The sequence below is a fragment of the Ochlerotatus camptorhynchus genome, unplaced genomic scaffold (genome assembly GCF_037179485.1).
Source record: "Ochlerotatus camptorhynchus isolate MF236.1 unplaced genomic scaffold, CSIRO-AGI_Acam_v1.1 ptg000977l, whole genome shotgun sequence".
Classification (NCBI taxonomy): domain Eukaryota; kingdom Metazoa; phylum Arthropoda; class Insecta; order Diptera; family Culicidae; genus Ochlerotatus; species Ochlerotatus camptorhynchus.
Genome location: NW_027041411.1, coordinates 65,001 through 87,010, shown reverse-complemented (window position 1 = coordinate 87,010; position 22,010 = coordinate 65,001). Strand labels below are relative to the sequence as shown.

The 22,010-nt window shown below is 40.8% G+C and overlaps 3 protein-coding genes and 1 pseudogene across 3 annotated transcripts; 2 read left to right on the top strand and 2 right to left on the bottom strand.

Moving 5' to 3' along the window:
* Positions 1–1,796: 1,796 nt before the first annotated feature.
* Positions 1,797–3,221, top strand: LOC135715649 (pre-mRNA-splicing factor 18-like). Its single transcript, XM_065238820.1, has 2 exons — positions 1,797–1,921; positions 2,223–3,221. Exons 1-2 carry the CDS (start codon positions 1,859–1,861, stop codon positions 3,198–3,200), a joined length of 1,041 nt encoding a protein of 346 aa, XP_065094892.1. The 5' UTR covers positions 1,797–1,858; the 3' UTR covers positions 3,201–3,221.
* A 311-nt stretch (positions 3,222–3,532) lies between these two features.
* Positions 3,533–4,674, bottom strand: LOC135715648 (uncharacterized). Its single transcript, XM_065238819.1, has 3 exons — positions 4,461–4,674; positions 4,010–4,398; positions 3,533–3,955 (listed from the first exon to the last, which is right to left on the bottom strand). Exons 1-3 carry the CDS (start codon positions 4,552–4,554, stop codon positions 3,566–3,568), a joined length of 873 nt encoding a protein of 290 aa, XP_065094891.1. The 5' UTR covers positions 4,555–4,674; the 3' UTR covers positions 3,533–3,565.
* A 5,236-nt stretch (positions 4,675–9,910) lies between these two features.
* Positions 9,911–19,746, bottom strand: LOC135715647 (cadherin-99C-like). Its single transcript, XM_065238818.1, has 7 exons — positions 19,732–19,746; positions 15,799–19,082; positions 15,440–15,736; positions 15,132–15,379; positions 14,814–15,060; positions 14,507–14,749; positions 9,911–10,557 (listed from the first exon to the last, which is right to left on the bottom strand). The coding sequence occupies exons 1-7, from the start codon at positions 19,744–19,746 to the stop codon at positions 10,404–10,406; spliced, it is 4,488 nt and encodes a 1,495-aa protein (XP_065094890.1). The 3' UTR covers positions 9,911–10,403.
* A 72-nt stretch (positions 19,747–19,818) lies between these two features.
* Positions 19,819–21,534, top strand: LOC135715646 (uncharacterized; annotated as a pseudogene).
* Positions 21,535–22,010: the final 476 nt, after the last annotated feature.

Here is a 22,010-nt window from a genome sequence, read left to right as displayed (position 1 = left end):
CTCTAAACTTTGTATTTCTCTTGGTATTTCATACTGATATCAAAGATACCTATAAATATTTTCAAATACTTAAAAATACTTCAAAAATATTTAGCATTAGTTTGTTTGCTTGGTTGCTACACAAACTTCCTTTGTTTTTTTAGCTGATGTGAAACGTAAAATGTATTGAAATATGCATTGCATCCTACTAGTGCAGTACTTACATCAATGATACAACGAAACATTTTGTGTTAGGGTGCCGTATTCTAATAAGAACAAATTTAAATTTAAATTTTCAAATCGGTTTGGTGTCTTCGGAGCACTTATTGCTTCATCTTAAGAAATAAGTGCACCCAAGACACTAAGACGATTAGACGGAAGCTCGCACTTTAATCACACTTTTTAATAAGTGAAAACGCGCTTTTTAGTCCAGTTTGGTGTGAAATGCGCAATAAGTTGTTTGCACAAAATAACACGCGGCGTTTTGCTTTAGGCAAGTGCGCGCCGCGCTTTCAGCGTCAGGTTTACTCAATCCTTATTGAAGATAACATTGCGACATTTCACTCGACGCGGCCGTTCCTTTCACAAACCAAAGGCCGCGGAGAATTTTATGCAAATGCGCGTTTGAGAAAAATTGAAATGCCGCGCGGTGTATCTTCTTCTTCTTTCCTTTATTTAACGTCGGCCTCTGTTCCGCAATCTAGTGCCAATCACCGACGGACATCGATTGTCATCCATCGACGGCAATCGAATGTGCAGGAAGGCAGCTTCCACACCTGCGTAGGATATCGCACCCATTCAACACACATGGGCCGGGACCAACGGCTTTACTTCCCTTCCGAAGAAAGACGTGACCAGAGATTTTTATGCCTCAGAAAAATCCCACCGACCTCGGCTGGGATTGAACCCAGACCCATTGGGGTTAATGAAAGCAGTCACGCTTACCACTACACCACCGGCGCCGGCCGCGCGGTGTATCAAATTGACGGAATCCTACGCTATGTTTGTTTCCTTAACGCTTACTCATGTTTTTAGATTTTTGTGATTTATTTTATGTTTATTGGTAAACCGAAAAAAAACTCATCAGATCTGTTATTTATTATTGAGTACACAGCAAAAAAAGTTGTTGAATATTACATCCAAACTGCTGCAACCAGGTCATTCCATCGATTGCGTGATATTACATTGCACGATGTACACAAAAATCGTGAACTAATTTACATCCACGGATGTAATATTGTATCTGCTTTTTGCTATTCCATCAATATTTCGTACATCAGCTTGAATTACGTTGATCGATGTTACAATTTTATTTGCTGTGTATATTCCAAAGTATATTCATATATAATCAAAAATGGTTAAAATAAACGTGCATGCACGGCCAGGTTTTTCCAGGTTTTTCCAGGGAAAAATTCCCTAATTTGAGAAAAGTAAAGATTGGATCCACTCAGTCTATTGGTACTTCTCCGAGACTGATTAAAATATTCGTCAATTTCCTCATTTTCCAGCAGATTTTTTAGGTTTTCCACAGGAAACCATGAGATAAATTTTACTCATCGCTGAGTTCCTGCACTTTTGGCGATTATGATTGAACTAAACTCAAATTTGGGTCGTTCTCATTCGCCGTGTGCACAGGCAAACAGTTTTATTTTTTACTAATGCGTTGAGTACTTTTTTCATACCGTGAGTTAGGGTAAAAAATGTGTAGTTGGGACTCAGTTTTGAGGAACCTCGAACTACCGTGTTGGAGCTTGTTTACAAAGATTTATCTGTCAAAAAGAAACTGCAGATAAACCTTTGTTATTGATTGTTAAATTTCACGAGTTTTAAAATATTGGAAATATTCTATATAATTTCGTAAAACTATTCTGGAAATACGATGGATGTACTGAAAGCAGAGATAGCACGCAAACGGAAGCTTTTGGAGGACAAAAAGCTTGTGGTAAGTATCAACCTTGAACTTATAGATGCTAAACAGACTCAAAGGCAACATAGGTATCAAAAAGACTGGTAACTTAGCCAGAATCAATGCGTCAATAGCAAAGCAAAATAGCAAATACACATACACTAAGTCTTCTGGAATTGAAATAATAATTGCTATAAATTCGGCCAGAGCATTTACACTTAAGCAGTAGGTGACGCAATTGTGCCTGTGTCATAGCCAATGTATGAGTTGCCAGTCCTCTTGACATGTTGTCTTCGGTAGATCCTAGAAATTAGTTAAGCTGTTCGCTATTCTTCAGGATGAAAAGAAAAAATATTTTAAACGAGGGGAATTGCTGGCCCAGGAACAGGAAGAATACAAAGAGAAATATAACCAACTGGCAAGCGGTAGCGGAGAATCAGAAGCCAATTGCGCCGATGGTGATAAATCCCCGACAAAAGATTCTAAATTCGATTTCCGGAACCTGCCTCGCACGGAAGTGATAAGAAAGTTGCGTGAACGAGGAGAACCAATTTTACTCTTTGGAGAAAGTGAAGCGGATTCATGCTCTCGGTTGCGCCAGCTGGAGATTTCGGCACCGGAGGTTAATCGTGGTTTTCGAAATGATTTCCAAGAAGCAATGGAGCAAGTAGACGAGGAATATTTAAATGAAATTTTAACTTCCAGTGGTACTGGCCTAAGCAAAGGAAAGAGCTCGAATGAAGATTATGCCATAGATGATTCGGTAACCTATGAATCGATACAGGAAATGGCCGTTCGTCTGGGAAGAAGTGGCAAAGAACATGATATGCACGTTATTACAACCTTGATCCAATTCATGCTTAAAATGTGGAATGATCAGCTGAACTCTGGAACAACGGCGGAACGTACAGCGACAAAGTGGAAAATAGCTAGAGCTACGTTCGAGCAGACTCGACTTTACTTAAAACCATTGCTAAGAAAATTACGCAACAAAAGTATTCCAGAAGATATTTTGGACAGCTTGACGGATATTACCAAAAGTCTACTAAAGAGGGATTACATTCACGCCAGCGATGCGTACCTTACGATGGCTATCGGTAATGCTCCATGGCCAATCGGTGTCACTATGGTTGGTATCCATGCTCGTACCGGTCGTGAGAAGATCTTCTCGAAAAACGTTGCCCATGTGATGAACGACGAAACCCAGCGAAAGTACATCCAAGGATTGAAACGATTGATGACAAAAATGCAGGACTATTTCCCTACCGATCCATCCAGATGTGTGGAGTATGTTAGCAAGAAAGATATGGTTTAGTGTTGCTTTAGTTTTAGTGTATATTTGAATGCAAAAATAAAGAAATAAACTGATACATTTACAATAAACTACAAAATACGCTTAAGCAATCTTATTTGTCGGGGGTCAAAATCTCTCATAAACTTTAATGCATGAATAATTATTTCCTGGGAATTTAAATTTATTGTGGAATTTTATTCGAGTTTCGTTAGGGTTGCCATCTTGTCCCACTTTCCCTTAAGGCTTTCTCATTGAGCGAACAAATCGGGCTTAACTTTCATACGCCGATGAATATTATATTATTGTTTTATGAATATCATCAACGTTGAACAGTGAATAGTACAAATAACGAAAACATGTCTAAACAAGATTTATGCTTCAATACTTCACTGCAACTCCTTTGCCCGAGCAGCAGACTTTTCAACCGCATTCATCAACGTTGCTCTCATTGCTCCTTTTTCGAGCTCATGAACGCCGTAGATGGTGGCGCCTCCCGGAGAACAAACTTCATCTTTCAGCACGGCTGGATGCTTTCCAGTTTCCAGCACAGTTTTTGCAGCTCCCAACACAGTTTGGGCTGCCATTTTGATAGCCATTTCACGAGCAATACCCTGCTTTACGCCACCGTCGGCTAAGGCTTCGATAATCTCATAAACATAAGCAGGACCACAACCGGTCAGACCGGTAATTCCGTTAATTTGAGCCTCTTGAACTTCATACGCTTGCCCTAGCTGATTCAGCATAAATTTAATGTCTTCATAGTAGCTCAATACCACCTACAAAACAAAAATGGTCAGAAGAACTCAAATGCATTGATTGTAGCTATTTACCCCTGGACAGTTGTTGTCAAATCCCCCGCAGTATATGGTACATCCAGCTCCTACTTGCATTGGGGTATTGGGCATCGTACGCACATGTTGGATATTCAAAAAGGAAAATGTGTCTTTCAACTTTTCCAGGGTAACTCCTGCCAGAATGGAAACCATAACCTTCTCTCCACAATGCGCCGCAAGGTTTTCCAGCGAATCCGCTTCATCTAAGATTGATTGACGGCAAACCGGGAGGATGTGTGGCTTCACACTGAGAAAAATGATTTCGGCTTCGAGCAAAACTTGTGCATTGCTTGTGGTGACCCTGTTAACGCCCAAAGGACTCCACCGCGTTTTCAGGTTCTTCAGATTAGTTGCAGACACAATAACTTGGCTTGGCTTGAGAACACCTAGAATCACGCACAAATTATGTTATCAGCAATTACATTTATCAGCTTAGAGCCCAACACACCCGTTTTGAACAATCCTGCCGCAATGGCATATGCCATGTTTCCACCACCTATAAAACCAACATTTAACTTTGATAAGTCTCGTGCTCCGCTCATTTCGAACCAGCTGAATCTACTAAAAATCTCGTGCTGCAGGCGTTCTTATCGTCACCAAGTGCGGATCAAAACAAAGATACCGTAATCGGATACCAACAATGATCAAAATAAAACGCTTTTCGCGAAACGAGACGAGACGAACCGAACCGACGACAGTTGTTATCTAATCGCGATTTACAATTATTGAGTAATAGCTTCCACTATCAATTCCGTCAGATGTCGCTCCATCAGTGGTGGATAAACCAGCTTTGCGGTATGGAGGTTCAAACCTTGCTTCTAGCACTGAGAAATTTTTTACATTTTGTTCGTTTTAGTAGCAGCAGCAGCAGCAGCGACGAGTACAACTTGGACTGAGTGGAAAAAATGATCTGAATTCCTTTTCCACCTGCTTGTCGTATAGGTGGGTTGATTGGTGATGCTTTTCCCGGGGCTAGAATCAGCAGTTGGAACGAAATCAATATTAGGTACTGCAGTAACGGCGCCGGTGGTGTAGTGGTAAGCGTGATTACCTCTCACCCCAGCAAGCCTGGGTTCAATCCCAGTCGGCGCCGCCGGGATGTTCTGAGGCATAACATCTCTGATCACGCCTTCATTCGGATGGGAAGTAAAGCCGTTGGTCCCCGGTTCATGAGTTGATGGGTCGATAGGTAGGGTGTTAATCGGCTGAACCTTTTTGAAAGTTCAGTGGTACTATTTACAAGCACTAAGGCTCTGAACCATTTGGTGGATTATTTTAACTTTTGGTTAAAATTTGACAGATGGAAAGTTATCGATTAACCCTGCTATCTGAGCATGGTTATTTCTGACAGACAAGAAGTTAAATTTTGACAACCGTGGCTCGAAAACCGGTCGAGCGACAGCACAGGGATTTTCGAACATAGAAAATAACTTTCGAAATGTCACTTTTAACCATTTAACTCGGCAAATGGTTCACAGCCTAATCTGATGGTACTGTTTACGTGGACTTAGTCGTTTTTTTCTTGGGTAGATTTTCTCGATAATTTTTCAGATTGCAGTGAGATGTAAACCACACGTCTGCATTGTCCACGAGCAACATCCTTTCACCGCGCTGTTCCTCGACAATTCAGGCATAACATTTGATAACGGCACAAAAACATTTGTAAACAAGCTTTCTAAGGCCCTTTACACGCGAACTAAAGTACGCCCACGCAAACCAATACCACTTTCGGAAAGATGATAGTTGCCCCTATCCGATAACGTTGTTGGTTTGCGTGGGCGTACTTTGGTTCGCGTGTGAAGGGTCTTAGAAAGTTTGTTTACAAATGCTTTTGTGTCGTTATCAAATGTTATGCCTGAATTTTCATGTTAAAATTCGGAAATCTTTGAATTTGTTTTTTCGAAAACCTAATTAGGTACTGCAGTGTGACGTCACAAATGAACTCAGTGTTAATAGGCTGAACCTTTTTGACAGTTCAGTGGTACTGTTTACAAGCACTTAGTCGTTTTTTCGAAAAAAATATATTTTAAAATATCCGAATTTTAACTTGAAAATTGTCGAGGAACAGCGCGTTGCAAGGATGTTGCTCGTGAACATTGCAGAAATGCTGTTTACATCTCACTGCAGTCTAAAAAAATATCGAGAAAATCCACCCAAGAAAAAATCGACTAAGTCCACGTAAACAGTACCACTGAACTGTCATCAGATTGAGGTTAACCCCGACGGTGCAAAACCTAATAGTTGCTTCATGCCTGTTCGGATACATTCCTACACTGAACGTAAACACCCGCCGTTTACTGAACGATTTTTGCCTCACCCAAGCCCCATGCTTATTATCAGATGATTTTAAGAAGATCGTCATTCAATTCATCTTTTGATAGAATCAAGGCAAAATGTATGAATATAATTAAAAATTAGCATTATAAATAATCATACATACAACAATCAAAACAGAACACTGTGTGAATGATTTTCATACAAAAACTTTTCAACTCATCACCCTAATAAAAAATAACCATAAACGAACGATAACCCAAATCATTGAACTATTCCATAAATGGTTTGGATGATACCCAGAACACGTCGTTAAGCAAATTAACCATACAATTTTTATTAGGGCAGTCTTGTAATGAAAGAAAATTAGATAGAATTGGGTTCTTTAAGGGTATTGAGGTTAATGCATATTCGTAATCTGCATTAATAATAGAACCCAAACCCAAAATTTCCTCAAAATGCGAGCATGGTATTTCAAAAGTTCCAAATTTGAGTACAATCCACCCAGATCGGTCAAAACTGAACAACCCAAAAATGGATAAACTGTGTTGGCAGTGACAAGTTGACAAATGGACTATATCGACGTGAATCCGATCGACTGTGTTCATTTGTCAACTTGTCACTCCCAACATAGTTTACTCATTTTGGGTAGGTTCAGATTTGACCGATCTAGGTGGATTCTACCCAAATTTGGGAAGTTTTGAAATAGCGTGTGCATCATCTGAGACACCCACTCGGGCACCAAAATCCTAGCCAAAAAAAAAAATGTATGTGGTGCCACCTGGTTCTTAAGGATGACAACATTTTCGGGTCACTAAAAATAGCATGCACGCTTGCTCAGTTTCCTCTAAAGTGAGTAGCTTCTATTCAATTTCTTAATTTCGATCAAAATGTCAAAAACTGTGGAACATTCACTCAAAGATAAATTAAATAAAAAAACCTTAAAAAGTATGCATATTCCCGCTTCAACTTATTGAGTTCGAGCCATGATTACTTCGGCAGTAGTCATGCATGATTAAAATCGAAATAATCTTTCCAGTATTAAATTTTATTCATCCTCAATGTGTAAGAACTGGAGATCTAATATTTAGCAATACCAGCGCCGGCCGTGTCCGAATGCAGGTCAACTAGGGAACGAAAAACGAAGGAATGTGTTGACGTGGTACTCGCTGTGAAGGAAACCGAGAAGTCCTCTGCGCTTCCACGAGAAATCACTGGGATGTTGGATGTGGGGGAAAGGTTGCACACGCACACACAGGGATCGTTTTTGGTAGAGCGATTATACACAAACACACATACACACACACACCCGCGTGCGCACTCATTCAATTTATATTTTTAGATCAGGACCCACACTGTGGTAAGTGATGCGATCGGTGTTAAAGAAGAATTTGTTTTCATTAAAATCTAGTGGGTATAGAATAAGGCAAAGTGAAAAATTGCAAGGAAGGGGACAGGCCTGGGATTGAACTCCCGACCTTCGGCTCAGTAAGCAGAAACGGTAACCACTGAGCTACCGAGCCTCGTCTATTATCAGTGTTGATTTAGTAAAGTGAGTAACTCCTACTCACTTTGTCTCTTATTTATGTTTACCTCGTTTTAAGTATTCCGACACAAATGAAACTCACCGTTTTTTTTTTTTTCAAAGTCTAGGCAAACTTTTTACCTTTGTCAAGTTTGCTCCGCATATCCAAACACAATTATCTCGACAATGTTAATTTAGAAGTGTGAATTAAATAAGCAAATGAGGAGTTTCATCACAAACGAAGTGACAGACGACTAACTGACGAAGAAATCAATTAAAATAATGTGGTTCGCTGTAATAGAATTTTCTTAGAAGCTTTTGCTTTCATCCGCCAGATGGGATAGTATTTTTGTTTGCACATCCTATGTACCTATGTACGCTTTTTACGCGGTTTTTTTTTACACGATCTTTTTTACGCGGTTTTTTTCTACGCGGATTTCGGAATTTACACGGTTTTTTTTTACGCGGGACGAATCACCCGCGTTAAAAGCGACTCCAGTGTATTTGATTTCATTGCTTGTTGGCTCTCATCTCGTTATTAAGCCTTCTGTTGTGTTGTCCTCCGATTTTTGTGCTTGTTTTTTCTTTCGCTCTTCAGCCTTCTTTTGCTTTTCTTCAGCTTCTCTTTTCTTCTCTTCCTCAACAGCTTTGTGGTAGCAATCTACGACGCGAAGTGAGAACAGGTGGACTTTTATCTTTTGTGTGTGATGCTGCGTTTCTGGTGATTCAAAGAATTCTGAAAGCAATCTGCGGTGCAATTTAGAATCATTCTTTGGCTCCAGTACATCATCTCCTGGTTTTGTCGGTTCGCGAACTGACTTGATTTTCCGTAACCTGTCTCATTTTCGGGTGCTTCAAGGTCGATTTCCAAAATGAAGTTGCAATCAAACACATAATCCGGCTGGTCCATCCAATATTCTGATAAAATATTTCTTTCTTCGGTTCAGCATTGCCCATCATCGATCTTCGATTTGCTCTTGGTTACCTGACATACACCCCTATTCTGTATTTCGTTTCGAACGAAATTCTCATACAAAAAAATATTTTTTTGTATGAGAATTTCGTTCGAAACGAAATACAGAATAGGGGTGATAGACTTTAGAGGTTCAAGCAGCATTAAAACCCATCCAAAAATTGAATTTTGACTGAAAGAAACGATTTTTTTGTCGACCAATTTTTGCGCGTTCCAGTCTTTAGACGAATGATAAAGCGCTGTCAGAATTGGTTATAGCAGGTATGGTGAAAATATGTTTTCTCCAGATAATGGCGAACATATTTTTGTCATGCCTCAGATCACTATTTTAACACATTTTATCGCTTCTTCGAGCTAAAAAACGGATGCAGTGGGATTTAATTGACGCAACATTCACATTCACATGTTCAAAATATATACATTTTAAGTTAAGTTAAGTTGGGTTCAATTATGCAGTCTTCTATTGATTGTGGACCAATTCAGCACGAGTGTGAAAATGCGTGAGTTTTTTTTTCAATTTACTACCACGAAATGGAAGCTTCTACTGAAAACAAAAACGGAATGAGCTAGGTATTGTAAAAAAAATCATGTAACTTTCACAACATTCTAAAGTTTTATATTTTAAACGTGGTAAAATGTGCAAAATATAGCCAGGTGGGCCAACATATGATTGTGGGCCAAAATATATCATAACTTGAACGAAAGTAAAACAGCTCTATTTGATAATCTCTCTCTCTCCATTTATTTCGTCTCAATCAGGTTGGTTTTACAATATACTGAGTAATATTTCTTCTCTATTTTTCCTCTTTCTCCAGAGCGTGTATGCGTCTCTTTTTACACTTATTTAAAAATTGTAAAGGATAGTTTCTATCCCTAACCAACAATACTGTAGCCGTAAGTAAAATAATTAAAAATCTACAATTTTTCTACCATAAACAGCTTCAGTTCCTGGAAGAATCGCACTGCAAACATTGCATTGGGACGGTGAACGATTTTCCATAGCTCATATTAATTATTTAATTAAACCTCTTGTTGATTTTCGATCCTATCTTATCAGCTAATCGAATGACTCAATATGTACATTATGGATGAAGTGTGTACCAACATAAATAGTTCGGTACTACTATTTAAGCGCAATATCCTTACTATTTACAAAGAAGCAGACTTTTTATAATATTTCATTCGTTCGGGTTTCTTTATAAATATGAATGTCACAGTTAATCGACTCAGTGATAAGAAAGGGATAGTGTTATGTATATAAAACTAGATTGTTAAGAATCGTGTAGATATTTATATAGAAAAATGCCACATAGGTTTACATAAATGTAAAAAAAAAAAAGATTGAAAACAAATAAAAATATTGCAGCTATCTAGAGGTAAAATCTTACGACATAACAAAAATAAAACAACGGTTAAAATATCTATACACTAACTCAAAAGGCAGTTGATCTACACATTCGTTCCAGGATGGCTTCTCACAAATTTGAACTTTTATTGTAAATTTTGTTCTCACCATTCTTTCTTCTCCGCAGACCATTGACTTGGTTAGCCGTTTTGGTGAGAAAACGAATTTCTTCGGTGGTCGTTGGAGTGTTGATAATTTTAAATTTTATTAAAACCTATAGTTCAGTAGTCGTTTCTGCATCCGATCGATCCAGATCGTTAAGGTAGGAGAATGGAAGTTGGTTATAGTCTCTTTTACCGAAGGTTACATTCTCGTTGGTGGGACTTGTATGGTTGAGCTGGGGCTGAGACTGCAGATCTCCGTTTTGCCTAAAAGAGAGGATAAGTTAATTAATAACGATCGATCGAGCTTAGGGGTTTGACTACTGAGCAAAACCTTCGTAAAATTAAACTGACACAAATTCTAGTTGGCTTTTTTAAGAAAAAAGTAAACGGTTTTGCATAACTGAGGCAAATAAAAGAATTCCATAAGAATCATTTATAATTTTTCACCACATCATTTATTATGGAAATTATAAGTTTTATCTATGAAACAGAATTTATAAGTCTAAACAGTGAAATTCAAAAGTCAGCTTTCAAACATAAAAAGGTCCAAAGTGTTTTTATGTTACTTCATATGCGAAGTTAGCGATTTTCAGAGTTGGTTGGAAATGCTAACATGAAGCTTTAGTGTGATAATTTATTAGCTAGTGAATGATCCTTAGAAGAGGGTCGGTGGATAGTTCCGTTAGAGTACGGCAGTATGAAAATTGAATAGAAGTTTGAAAATGAGCGAAGGGCCATTAATGCGACAGTTTTTGAAGTCAGACGCACATCTTTTGCCTAACCCGTACGATGTACGCGGAGACTTGAAGTATGTCTTCAAGTATACAGGCAAAAGATGTGCGTCCTCCTTCTGCTCATAACTGACTGCGGCTGTGGAATAGTTCTAGCGACGTTTCATCACTACCTAAAGCCCCACGTCTCAAGTCTCCGCGTACATCGTACACACTTAGATTTTTTTGCCGAGATGGGCACCACCGAGCAGCTCGGTATTTTATTTTGCTGGAAATTCAGCAAAAAATATGTTTGTTAGCTGAGATCTCGGCAAAATTCCCGTTTGTTTGCTGGATCTCGGCAAGTTTTTAACTGAGATGCAGCAAAATAAAATGCCGAGCTGCTCGGTGGTGCCCATCTCGGCGAAAAAATCTAAGTGTGTACGGGTTAGGCAAAAGATGTGCGTCTGACTTCAAAAACTGTCGCATTAATGGCCCTTCGCTCATTTTCAAACTTTTATTCAATTTTCATACTGCCGTACTCTAACGGAACTATTCACCTACCCTCTTCTAAAGATCATTCACTAGCTAATAAATTATCAAACTAAAGCTTCATGTTAGCATTTCCAACCAACTCTGAAAATCGCTAACTTCGCTAACTGGATTCTGATTAGAGGCGAATTGTGCAAGAGATTCTTTGAAGATCCAATGGAATGTTGTGAAATGTTGAACTAGAATTAGGAGATGGAATAGTCTTTCAGGTTTTTGCTTCACGGCGAACCATCGTTTATTTGGTGAGTTCGTTCCTGTTCTTTAACTTTTTATGTTATGTACAACGTTGTCTTAGGCATCATTTCGAAGAGCCGGCTTCGTGCTGTATTTTGTTGAGAAATTAAATGTCAAGCATGCTATGTTTAAAGGTTGGGAACGAGTGGGAATGGTCAAATTCCAGCACACATTTGAACATAGGTTCAGAATAGAAATTCAACAAGAGAGTCGACTTATTTTGTACTTGAAAGTTCCCTTTTCCGTGGTCTGAAGAGTTTTGTTTTTTTTTAACTAGTTTGGAAATAACCCGGAAAAGTCTTGAAATAGTCTTTGTTTCGAAGAACTGCAACGAAATCTCTGTGACGTAATCTTCCAATCCTTCTCGGTTCGTATTTTTTATTCTCGTAATGTTTCTTCCACTGCTCTTCTTCTTCCAGGTGCAGTTTCGAACCCCTTCAGATACGGTTGTGTTTTAAGTTTGCTCTCATAGTTTTCGGCTGCATTTGCCTGATTAGCGCTGGCACTCTGCCTCCCAATCGGTAACACGTGTGCGATTGGTTGTTTTCTCGCTTTCCGGGAAGTTTTAGAATCGAGAAAGAAAACTTGATTCGTCGTGTTTGCAAGCATCATTGTTTGATTTTTTCTCCCGGACCAGAAATTTGTGGCATCGCGAGTGATAATTTTTAATTTCAGTTTATTTACGCGCTGTAAGGTGCGTGAAAGAGCTCGGTACGGTCGGTGTTGATGTTGGTTCGCTGGCAACTATTTTTGCAAAAAATTAAGTGTTTTCGACCGAAATTGATATCGAAAGCAGGGCTCTACATTTTCGAAGTTCTAAAATGAACTTGAGTTTTGTTTCTCTCATGCAACGTGTTCAATGTTTAATTTTTATAACGCCTAGCTAGACTATCAGCAAGAAACGAAAATGAAAAGGAAGCACGCTTAGAAGGAAAGGCTGACTGTGGATCTTCTCGTCGTTGCTTTCAATGTATGTTACGTCGATTTTCTAGTTAAACGAAACCTCATTATGGCTTTCAATCCCTTTCACGAACATTATATCACCGCTCTTTGAATTAGTTTAAAATGCGTTGTGTTCCGTTTTCGTCAATTTTTTTTAGATAAATATGTGGATGGAAGATAAATTAAACATATTACGTATAATCTTCAAGTGCTTTCCCGTGAGAAATGCTTTAAATATATATTTTCATTTTCCGTCATATACGTCATGAAACCTCTGTTGATGTGTTTCATGAAAGACGAAACTATCAAAGTCGAGCGCTCTTTCGCTCGCCCGTTTCACCGAAGCTTGGGAGAAAGACTGAGGTTCTAGAATGCTACGAAGCTGTTCAACTTTAACAGAAAAAGAAAGCCAGCTCTCTTCGTCGCATCGATTTCGTCGATTGAAGCTGATATTGTGACACCCTGATTGAAAGTGTACCAAAAGTGCCTCTCGCAGTTAGGTGTGGGTAAATTCGTGCATTCCCGGTTGATTTTCAATGGAAACTCCGTATCACAAAATTGCTCACCGAGTTCCGTTTTTGCCGTTCGACGACGACGAGTTTGCTTTCGCACGTTCTTCGCTTGTGATTTTCATTGCCTCCCGGTTCACCGTATTCGGATATCACGCTATACGCGTGTAGTTCTATCGAGAGTCTCGACACCGTGGGCGGGTTTGAACACGGTCCGGTTGGCAAATTAGCCGGAGAAAGTGCTGATAATGTATCCGTCGTGAGTTTTGGTGGTGATTCGGTGGCCGACGTTACCGTGAATCAGCAAGTTTACGGCTTGCAAAAGTGCTCGTCTGTTTGTCTCTCGCCAGTGACGGAGATTGTGAGCAAGCTGAAGGATGGCTCGCTGGATACGCCCAAGACTGGACTAGATCTTCACATCTTGTATAAACCAGGTTGCTTGGTATTTTCTAATTTTTCATGATTCGTTTATTTAACATCGGTCTCTGTTTCGCAATCTAGTGCCAATAATTTTGCGTGAAATAATTAATGCATAGCCAGAGCCAATAGACTTTTCTGACGATTGTTCATTTGGGTTTTTCATAACTATAGGTGTGAGTATATGTACACGGTTTTCTTGCACTTACACTTTGAATTAACCTCATTGATCAGGACTAATATATATATAGCCTATAGACTTCTTTGACGTTTGTGAAATGCACAAGTATTAGTGCAGAACTTTGGGTAAATTCAAAAGTTTTCTTGCACTAATACTTATAATTTACCCCAAGTTCTGCACTAATACTTGTGCATTTCACAAACGTCAGTGAAGTCTATAGCCTGTAGCCTTCTCCAGCCTGGGGGGACGTGCTGTCAAATCAGCCTACTGATCATCTTGTATGAAACTTGTTCCAAACGTAAACAAACGCTGTAGGTTTCTTATGGCTTGTTTTCGTTTGGAACCAGTTATGCGAGGTAGGCGAAGATTGTTCGTATTTGACAGCCACCTCCCCCCCTTGTCTCCAGCTGCATAAATGCATATATGTATTGTATAAAAATTGCATACATATGTATTGCTGTAAGAACTATCAGAATACTATGAATTTACACGCTGCATTAGTGTTTGTAAAATTCTGCTTGGAGAACTCAATAAGGTAGCTACGTTACTTTTCATTATTACTATTGTAATTGCTAACTGTTCAAATATTAATCAGTTTATGTAGGAATATGGTCAGATTTAAATTACATCGTAGGTTACCTAATCAATCGACATCAGAATCAACTTACCGAATGTGGAAAAGGGGATTACTGATTGGCACGTCCGATGTGTAGCGATTGTTCCTTCCCAGCGTATTAGTAACAATCTCCGTCCCATTTCCGGTACCATTGTGATTGTGATTGTGATGGTGGTGGTTTATGTTATTGACGTTGCTACTGTTGGTGTTATTGTTCCGATGGTTTCGGCCCAACGTGTTGAAAGTATTATTTTGGGCCATCGACAGGTTGTTTCTGTTGAGGGTATCCCCGTAGCTGGAATTGGACAGTTTTCATAACGAATATCTGTAATGGAACATTGCAAAGCTATCTTTCTTACCCATTGATGTAGTTGTTTCTCTCGGATTTTATCCGCCCTAAGGTCAGCGTCCCCGGTAATATTCCGTTGCTGACAGAACCTAATGGATTCAGGTAGTTGTTACGATTCATCTCAAGAGTTCGATTGAGGGTGTTTTGTCGATTGTTTATGTTCAGGTTGTTATTGTTTTTGGTGTTGTTATTATTGTTGCGATGTAAAGTACCCACAACAGCGGTCGTCGCGTCGGAGTTCGTAGGACTGTGTTGACCTAGAGCGAAAGCGAGACAGTAGCGTCTAGAGAACGTAGAAAGCACTCGGGTTAGGACCGGGGTTACATACCGTTTTCCTTGTGTGTGATGTAGCTAACGTTGTCCAGACTGAAGGCATGGTTCTTGGCGCTAAAATCTAGCTGAAGGTCGTCGCCTTCGTCTACAGGGACAGCCATTGCAAGTACCTGGGTTTCGTACTCTTTTAGGCTAGTTTGGTTTTCTGCTGCAGGGGCTTGGGAGTTGATTATAACGGGATCATAGCGTACAGGGCTAGCAGGGGCATTATATTGGCGCATACGCTGTTTGAAATTTTTATATCTACGGAATAGGATGGATGATATACTAGACTACTAAAGATGATTAACAAAAGTTACTTACTTTGACCAGGATATACAAATATAGACGATTCCAATCGATCCAAGAATAAGTATTACTACCGCAACAGCTATGAGAGCATACGGAAAGACATCGTCATTAACGACTACTGCTGCTTTAACTTTTTGAATTTGTTGTTTCGGTTCGACTGGACCAAAGATGCCCTGAGCTGTCGCTCGTGCTATGCTGGATGCTTCGAAATTAATTTGCGACAAAACGGTTGGAGTCAAGATAGTACTCATAACCGACGTAGAATTACGTGCCAAGATTCGCTCTGACATTGGATCCACAGCATAGAACCTACATTAAAGTTTCATTTAGTAATTATTCGTAGAATAAACATTAAAAAAAAAAAAACTTACCAAACATCAGTTGCTCCATTGATTTCCTCAACCGTTCCATTTTCGTTAAGAATCTTTCTAATGCTGAACCGTTCGATTCCGGTTATGAGACCTGTAGATTTTTCATGCAGCAACTCTTCCAATGCTCTCACATGTCTTCTCACATCCTTGGGAGCGGAATCGGAAAACACCAGCGCCATGCGGTTGATGTCTGAGATCAGATTTACTACAACCCTGGCCTTCGCTTTGTGCACTACTCCTGCCAACGGATCACCGTTGTTATCCCGAGCTTCTACGATAAGTACCAGTGGAGTTTGTTTTACATTTTGAAATCTCTTTTGGGTCTTCAACATTCCGTTGTCCTCACCGATAGTGAAGAACGAACTCGGTGAGTCGTCATTTGGGATTTCGTTTACTTTTTCATCGTAAATATTATATTTTATTTGTCCGAAAACACCTGCGTCTTTATCTACTGCCTTTACTGTAATCAGTGGCGTATCCATATCGGCTTCAGCACTGATCACAGTGTAATAGGTGTCGTTACGAACTCCCTGCTGGTAGCTTACAGGGAATTGGAACATAGGGATGTTGTCGTTGTCATCTTGAACAATGACTTTAAGCTGAGCAAAATTTTTATGCTGGTTTACAAAATATTTGTTGGATACCAGGCGAACCTCTAGGTTATGACTAGATGCTTTTTCGTAGTCCAGTGGTCCATTTAACACCAACGCACAAGCATGATCTTCAATACTGATCCGGAACAAATTGAAGTTATTTCCTTTGATTATTTCACATCGGAATCCTCCGTTGTGTTTTGTAGCCTTCTTAGAATTAATAATTTGGATAAGCTTAATGGTGGCGTTGATTCCCGTAGACTCTGGAACGCTCGTACTGTAGCTGTCGTCACTGAAGGCAAGACCTTGTACTTCAAGGTTAACGATTCCTCCGGCATCAACTCGCGATTCCGCAGAGTCATTTGGATTTGCTGGGATGTGACTGACGTAGATTGGTAGGGTTGCAACCGAACTTAACTGAGGTTCTCCCATGTCGTAAGCACGTACATCAACCAAGTATTCTGTATCATCCTCTTTGTTGAGCTCGTCACGAATGCGAACTATACCGGAGTCTGCATCTACCTGGAAGTATTTTAAGGCCTTTCCTCGGCCAACCATTTCGTAGCGAACCACATTGCCAGGCGATGAGCCATCGCCATCCACGGCTGGCATCGAGCCTACAATCGTACCAATTGGCAGGTCATCGTTGACATTGATTGGTTCCGGAATCGATACAAAAACAGGAGGTATGTCGTTGCGATCTTCTACTTCGATCATTATTTTAATGTAATCTCCTGGATTGGTGCCATTGTTTTCTACCGTGCCTATAATTAGTTCATGAATCTTATCCTTTTCGTAATCTAATCCACGAATAGTTTTGATCAATCCTGTCCTTGCATCAATCTTAAATAAATCGCCAGGACCTCGTTTCAATACATAGGTAATTTCTGGTTTCGTGTCGGGATCAAATGCTCGTACAGTTGTGACAACCATATCTGGTACATTTTCCGGGATCTTGACTTCGATCATTGACTCCAGAAACCTAGGAACCTCATCAGGAATGTCTCGTACTTTGACGGTTACACTTGCTGTTCCCAGTCGTGGTTCTGGCGCGCCATCCTGCGCGGTAACTACAAACTTGTATTCTGTCTGCTTCTCGTAATCTAGTTGAGACTTTGTTCTAATCTCCCCCGTTCGAGAGTTGATTTTGAATGGTATATCAGATGGAATCGTGTATGTTATTTCAGCATTCATGCCTTCATCTGCGTCGGTGGCATGAACAATTCCAATTACGGCGTTCTCTCTTCCTTCGTCTACGGTGAACACGTATGGCAGCAGACTTTCGTCGAACTCTGGATTTTTATCGTTAATGTCAGTTACTTTGATGTTGACAGTAGCACTGCTAGCCAGACCCCCACTATCTTCAGCTCTGATGATCAGTTGGTACCTCGTTAAGTCTTCCCTGTCAAGTTTCCGAATGACGCTGATAACTCCACTTTCTTTTCCGATCGAAAACTGCCGTAGATCATTTCCTGTGGTGATGGCGTATTTTACTGGATCGTTCTCTGGATCCTCAGCCTTCACAACTATGACAGTAGAGTTTATTTCGGCTCCCTCGCTGACCTGTACGTCGTACACTGGTTTCACGAACCTTGGGGGCTTTGTATTCGGTCCCGGAGTCACTGAGACTTCAACAATAGCTTGCGAAGATAAACCTCCAATATCGGAAGCCTGAACTGTAATACTGTATTGTTCACCGGCGTTTAATCTCGCTCTAGTTTCAATCTCACCGGTCTTTGGATCCATGCCAAATTTGTTGGCTCCATTGTTTGAAACATGAAAGATGGAATATGTAATAACAGCATTTTCGCCGGAATCATTGTCAGTTGCTGTCACCTTAGTCACCAATCGTCGACCATCTCCTGCAGTCAAACTAACCAGAGGTACCATGGCCAATTTTGGAGCATTGTCGTTTACATCTTTCAGGTGAACCGTCAAACTCATTGGTGCACTTGCAGCGTTTCCATTTGCTTCACGGGCTACCACTTGAAATCTGTACTTTCCCTGACTGGGTGGATCCCTGTCCAAACCTTCTTCGTTAACCTGAAGAATTCCATTCTTGGACACGACAAAGGACGGAGTCGTAACTTCGTAGATGTATTCGGCTTGTTCGTTTTCGGATGCAGCATCTGCATCGGTCGTGATTAGTTTTATCGGGTTTCCTTTAGAGTCTGTTACGGTTGTTCCTATTGGAGAATTTTCATCAACATATCCCTCTGTTGATGTGATGCCGATAACAGGAGGGTATGCGTCTATTGGTTTAACGTGAATGGTAAGCTTAGCCGTTGCAAATCGTTTCGTTTCTGAAACCTCTTCTGCTTTCACGATAATATCGTACTTTTTCGCTGTTACAGACGAGTCCACCAGTTTGGTTTGCTTCAACACTCCCGTTTGGGAATCTATTTCGAAGTAGTCATCGTAATTACCTGGGATTCCACTAAGGAATGAGTATCGGATAGGCGCACTGATCGTGTCCAGGTCGATGGCTTGTATTCGCTCCGGAGTAACGGTAAGGACGCCTTGTAGAGTTCCAGCTGGGACGGAAGCGATGTATTCCGGATTGAGACAGGCACCGTCCAGCAGCACACACCCTCGATAGATAAAGGACGGATCCTGATCATCCGAATCGGCAACATCAATGGTAAGGGTAGTTGTAGCCGATAGTCGCTCCGATGCGTTGCGGGACCGGTCCTATGGGAGGATAAAATAAAACAATAATTAATGTATGTTAGCAGAGAGCTCAGTGCATTGAATTGTGATAAGTTTCGAATTAAATGATTCGGCAATCGAAATTGCCGAAGTTACCATCAATTTGAAAGAATGTAGTGATTTACTTTTTTGAAATGATCCAGTAACTGCACCTCAAGTATTATGCTTACGGTAGTGCCATGAATATCCCATACTAAATTTTCGTTAAGTTTTGGTTAGTCCGTGCTAACTGGAACTTTACGTCTGCTCTTAACTGGTACTACGATGCTCTATGCCAAAGAGAGTCTAAACATTTTCGAAACAAAAAATCCTAGAGCGGACCTGGAATCAAACTCTCCGCTTTCAGCAAGGTTATGCTTTGAAGCTGCGTCTTATCGATTGAGCTAAGGGAGGCCTGCTAAATACTTGTTAAATATTGCGGTTTCGTAAAATCTATAGCATTCAATAAACTTTAATTTGAAAGAATAGAATTTAAGGCGATACGCCCAGGATATTCGAGAGGCTACCCGGTATATCAGGAATTGGGCTGCACCAGGACCAGATTTTGTGCATAACTTCTGGTATAAAAAGTTCACCTCAATCCATAGGCGGATGGCGGAATGCTTCAATATGGTACTAGAAAACCCCCAACAGCTATCAGATTCATTACCAGAGGGTTAGCCTATCTTCTGCCAAAGGACCAAAACACGGCTAATTCAGCCAAGTACAGGCCAATAACATGTCCCTCGAGCCTGTAAAAAGTGCTCTCAAGGTACTGCAGTTGTACAAGGTGGACGGTGGAGTCATCAGGCTTATGCAGCACGCAATGGGAATGTGGAGCACATCTCTCCACGTTACTGACGGAGCAGTGGTGTTACGGTCCAGAACTCTCAGCATAAGAAGGGGGATTTTCCAAGGCGGTACCTTTAGTCCGCTATGGTTCTGCCTTGCGATGAATCCCCTCAGCAGAGCACTCAACCAATGCAACTATGGCTACCATTTGAACAGTGGAGAAAGAAGCACAAATGCTACCCACACCTTCTACATGGACGACTTGAAGCTGTTTGTGGAAACAGGGGAGAAGCTGCACCGTCTCTTGCAGCTTGTAACGGTGTTCAGTAATGACATCCGGATGGAGTTTGGAGTCGATAAATTTCGAACAGTCAATATCCGTCGGGGTCAAGAGTGGATACTGGCAGTTCCCGCATCAACGAACAGGAGGAGATTCTGAATATGGTTGAAGGCGAAACCTAAAAGTACCTGTGGTTCCTGCAACTGAAATGGATTCGCCATACAACGATCAATAAGGAACTGCAGGAAAAGTTCTTGTATCGAATCTATCGTGTTCTGAGGTCGTTCCTGTCGGCCGGCAACAAGTTAAAGGTGATAAACACGTTTGCCGTGCCCCTGTTGACCTACAGCTTTGGGGTGATCAAGTAGACCAAAACAGACTTGGAGGCGATAGAGCGAGCAGTACGAGTGGCGTTCACTTAGCATCGCATGCATCACCCAAAGTCGGCCGTCGAGAGAGTCACCTTGCCACGTCATGAAGGAGGAAGAGGCATCACTGATATCCAAGTGCTATGTGTTTCCCAGATTCAGCAGTTGCGGAGCTACTTCGTAGAAAGTCAGAACCGTCAAAAAGTCTACCGTGCTGTTTGTGAGGCAGACCACAGGTGCAGCGCCCTGCATATGGCGCAGGAAGACTACCAGTTGAATTGCGACCTAAAAACTGTCGAAGATAAAGTCGCATCGTGGAAGCTGAAGGAGCTGCATGGGGCGCATCCCTATCAGTTGGAACAAGCGCGTGTGGCGACGAATACGTGGCTGGTGCGAGGTGAACTCTTCTCAGAGAATGAAGGTTTCATGGTAGCCATCCAGGATCGGGTTATTGCAACGAAGATCTACCGTAGGTACATATTGCACGAAGAAGTAGAAGACCGGTGTAGAAAATGCAATGCAGTAGGGGAGACGATCAAACGTGTTGTTGCTGGTTGCCAAGCGTTGGCAGAAGTAGCGTATCTCGGTCGTCACAAAGATGTCGCTAAGATTGTGCACCAACAACGTGCACTGAAGCACAACTTGGTGAACCAGTACGTACCCTACTACAAGTACTTGCCAGACCCGGTACTGGGAAATAGTTGCATAAAAATGGGTACTGGGATCGCGAGATCATTACGGATGTCCACATTCGTGCCAATCACCCTGACATTGTGGTTTTCGTCAAAAGGATGAAGCGGGTATATCGCTGTACCGTTAAATCGCAATGTTCAGTCAAAGTTCACGACCAAGATACTGAAGTACCACGATTTGGCGGAGGAATTGGCGGAATTGTTCCCTGTTCCCAACTGTATTTGAAGAGTTGGAACTACGAAGATAACTGAACAGCATTCAGAAAGCAGTGAATCTTGGAACCTGTAGTATTGTCCGACGGTTCTTACATTATCATAACTGATCCGACTGAAGCAATAAAATTAGGGTGTAAGTCATCTGACGAATGAGATCCACAGAGCCTAGCCCCCTTGGCATAAAGACAGCCCGGGTAAGTGACATTTTCCAGCATTTTTGCTGATAAGTGCCAAAACTCTATAATAATAATAATAAAAATAATAAACTTCGATAATCGTTCAATGTTTCGTTAAAAATCGATTAGCAATATTATGTTAATTTTCATCTGCAATATAGCTGACCGACGCTGCAGGAGCTCGTCAATGACTCTTAAGTCGTTTAAGGGTTTCCTTTTCATACACAGCGCAGCTTGAAAAATAATAACGACAATGTTTATTAGTCCATATTTTAACGCTAAGTTAATCGTCTTCACATACAAACCAATATTTAAACTCCTATGTATGACAGAGTACATGTTATTGATCTGAGAAAGCGATTACGCATAACCGTGCCAAGCGCCATTATGGGAAAACACAAGTTTAT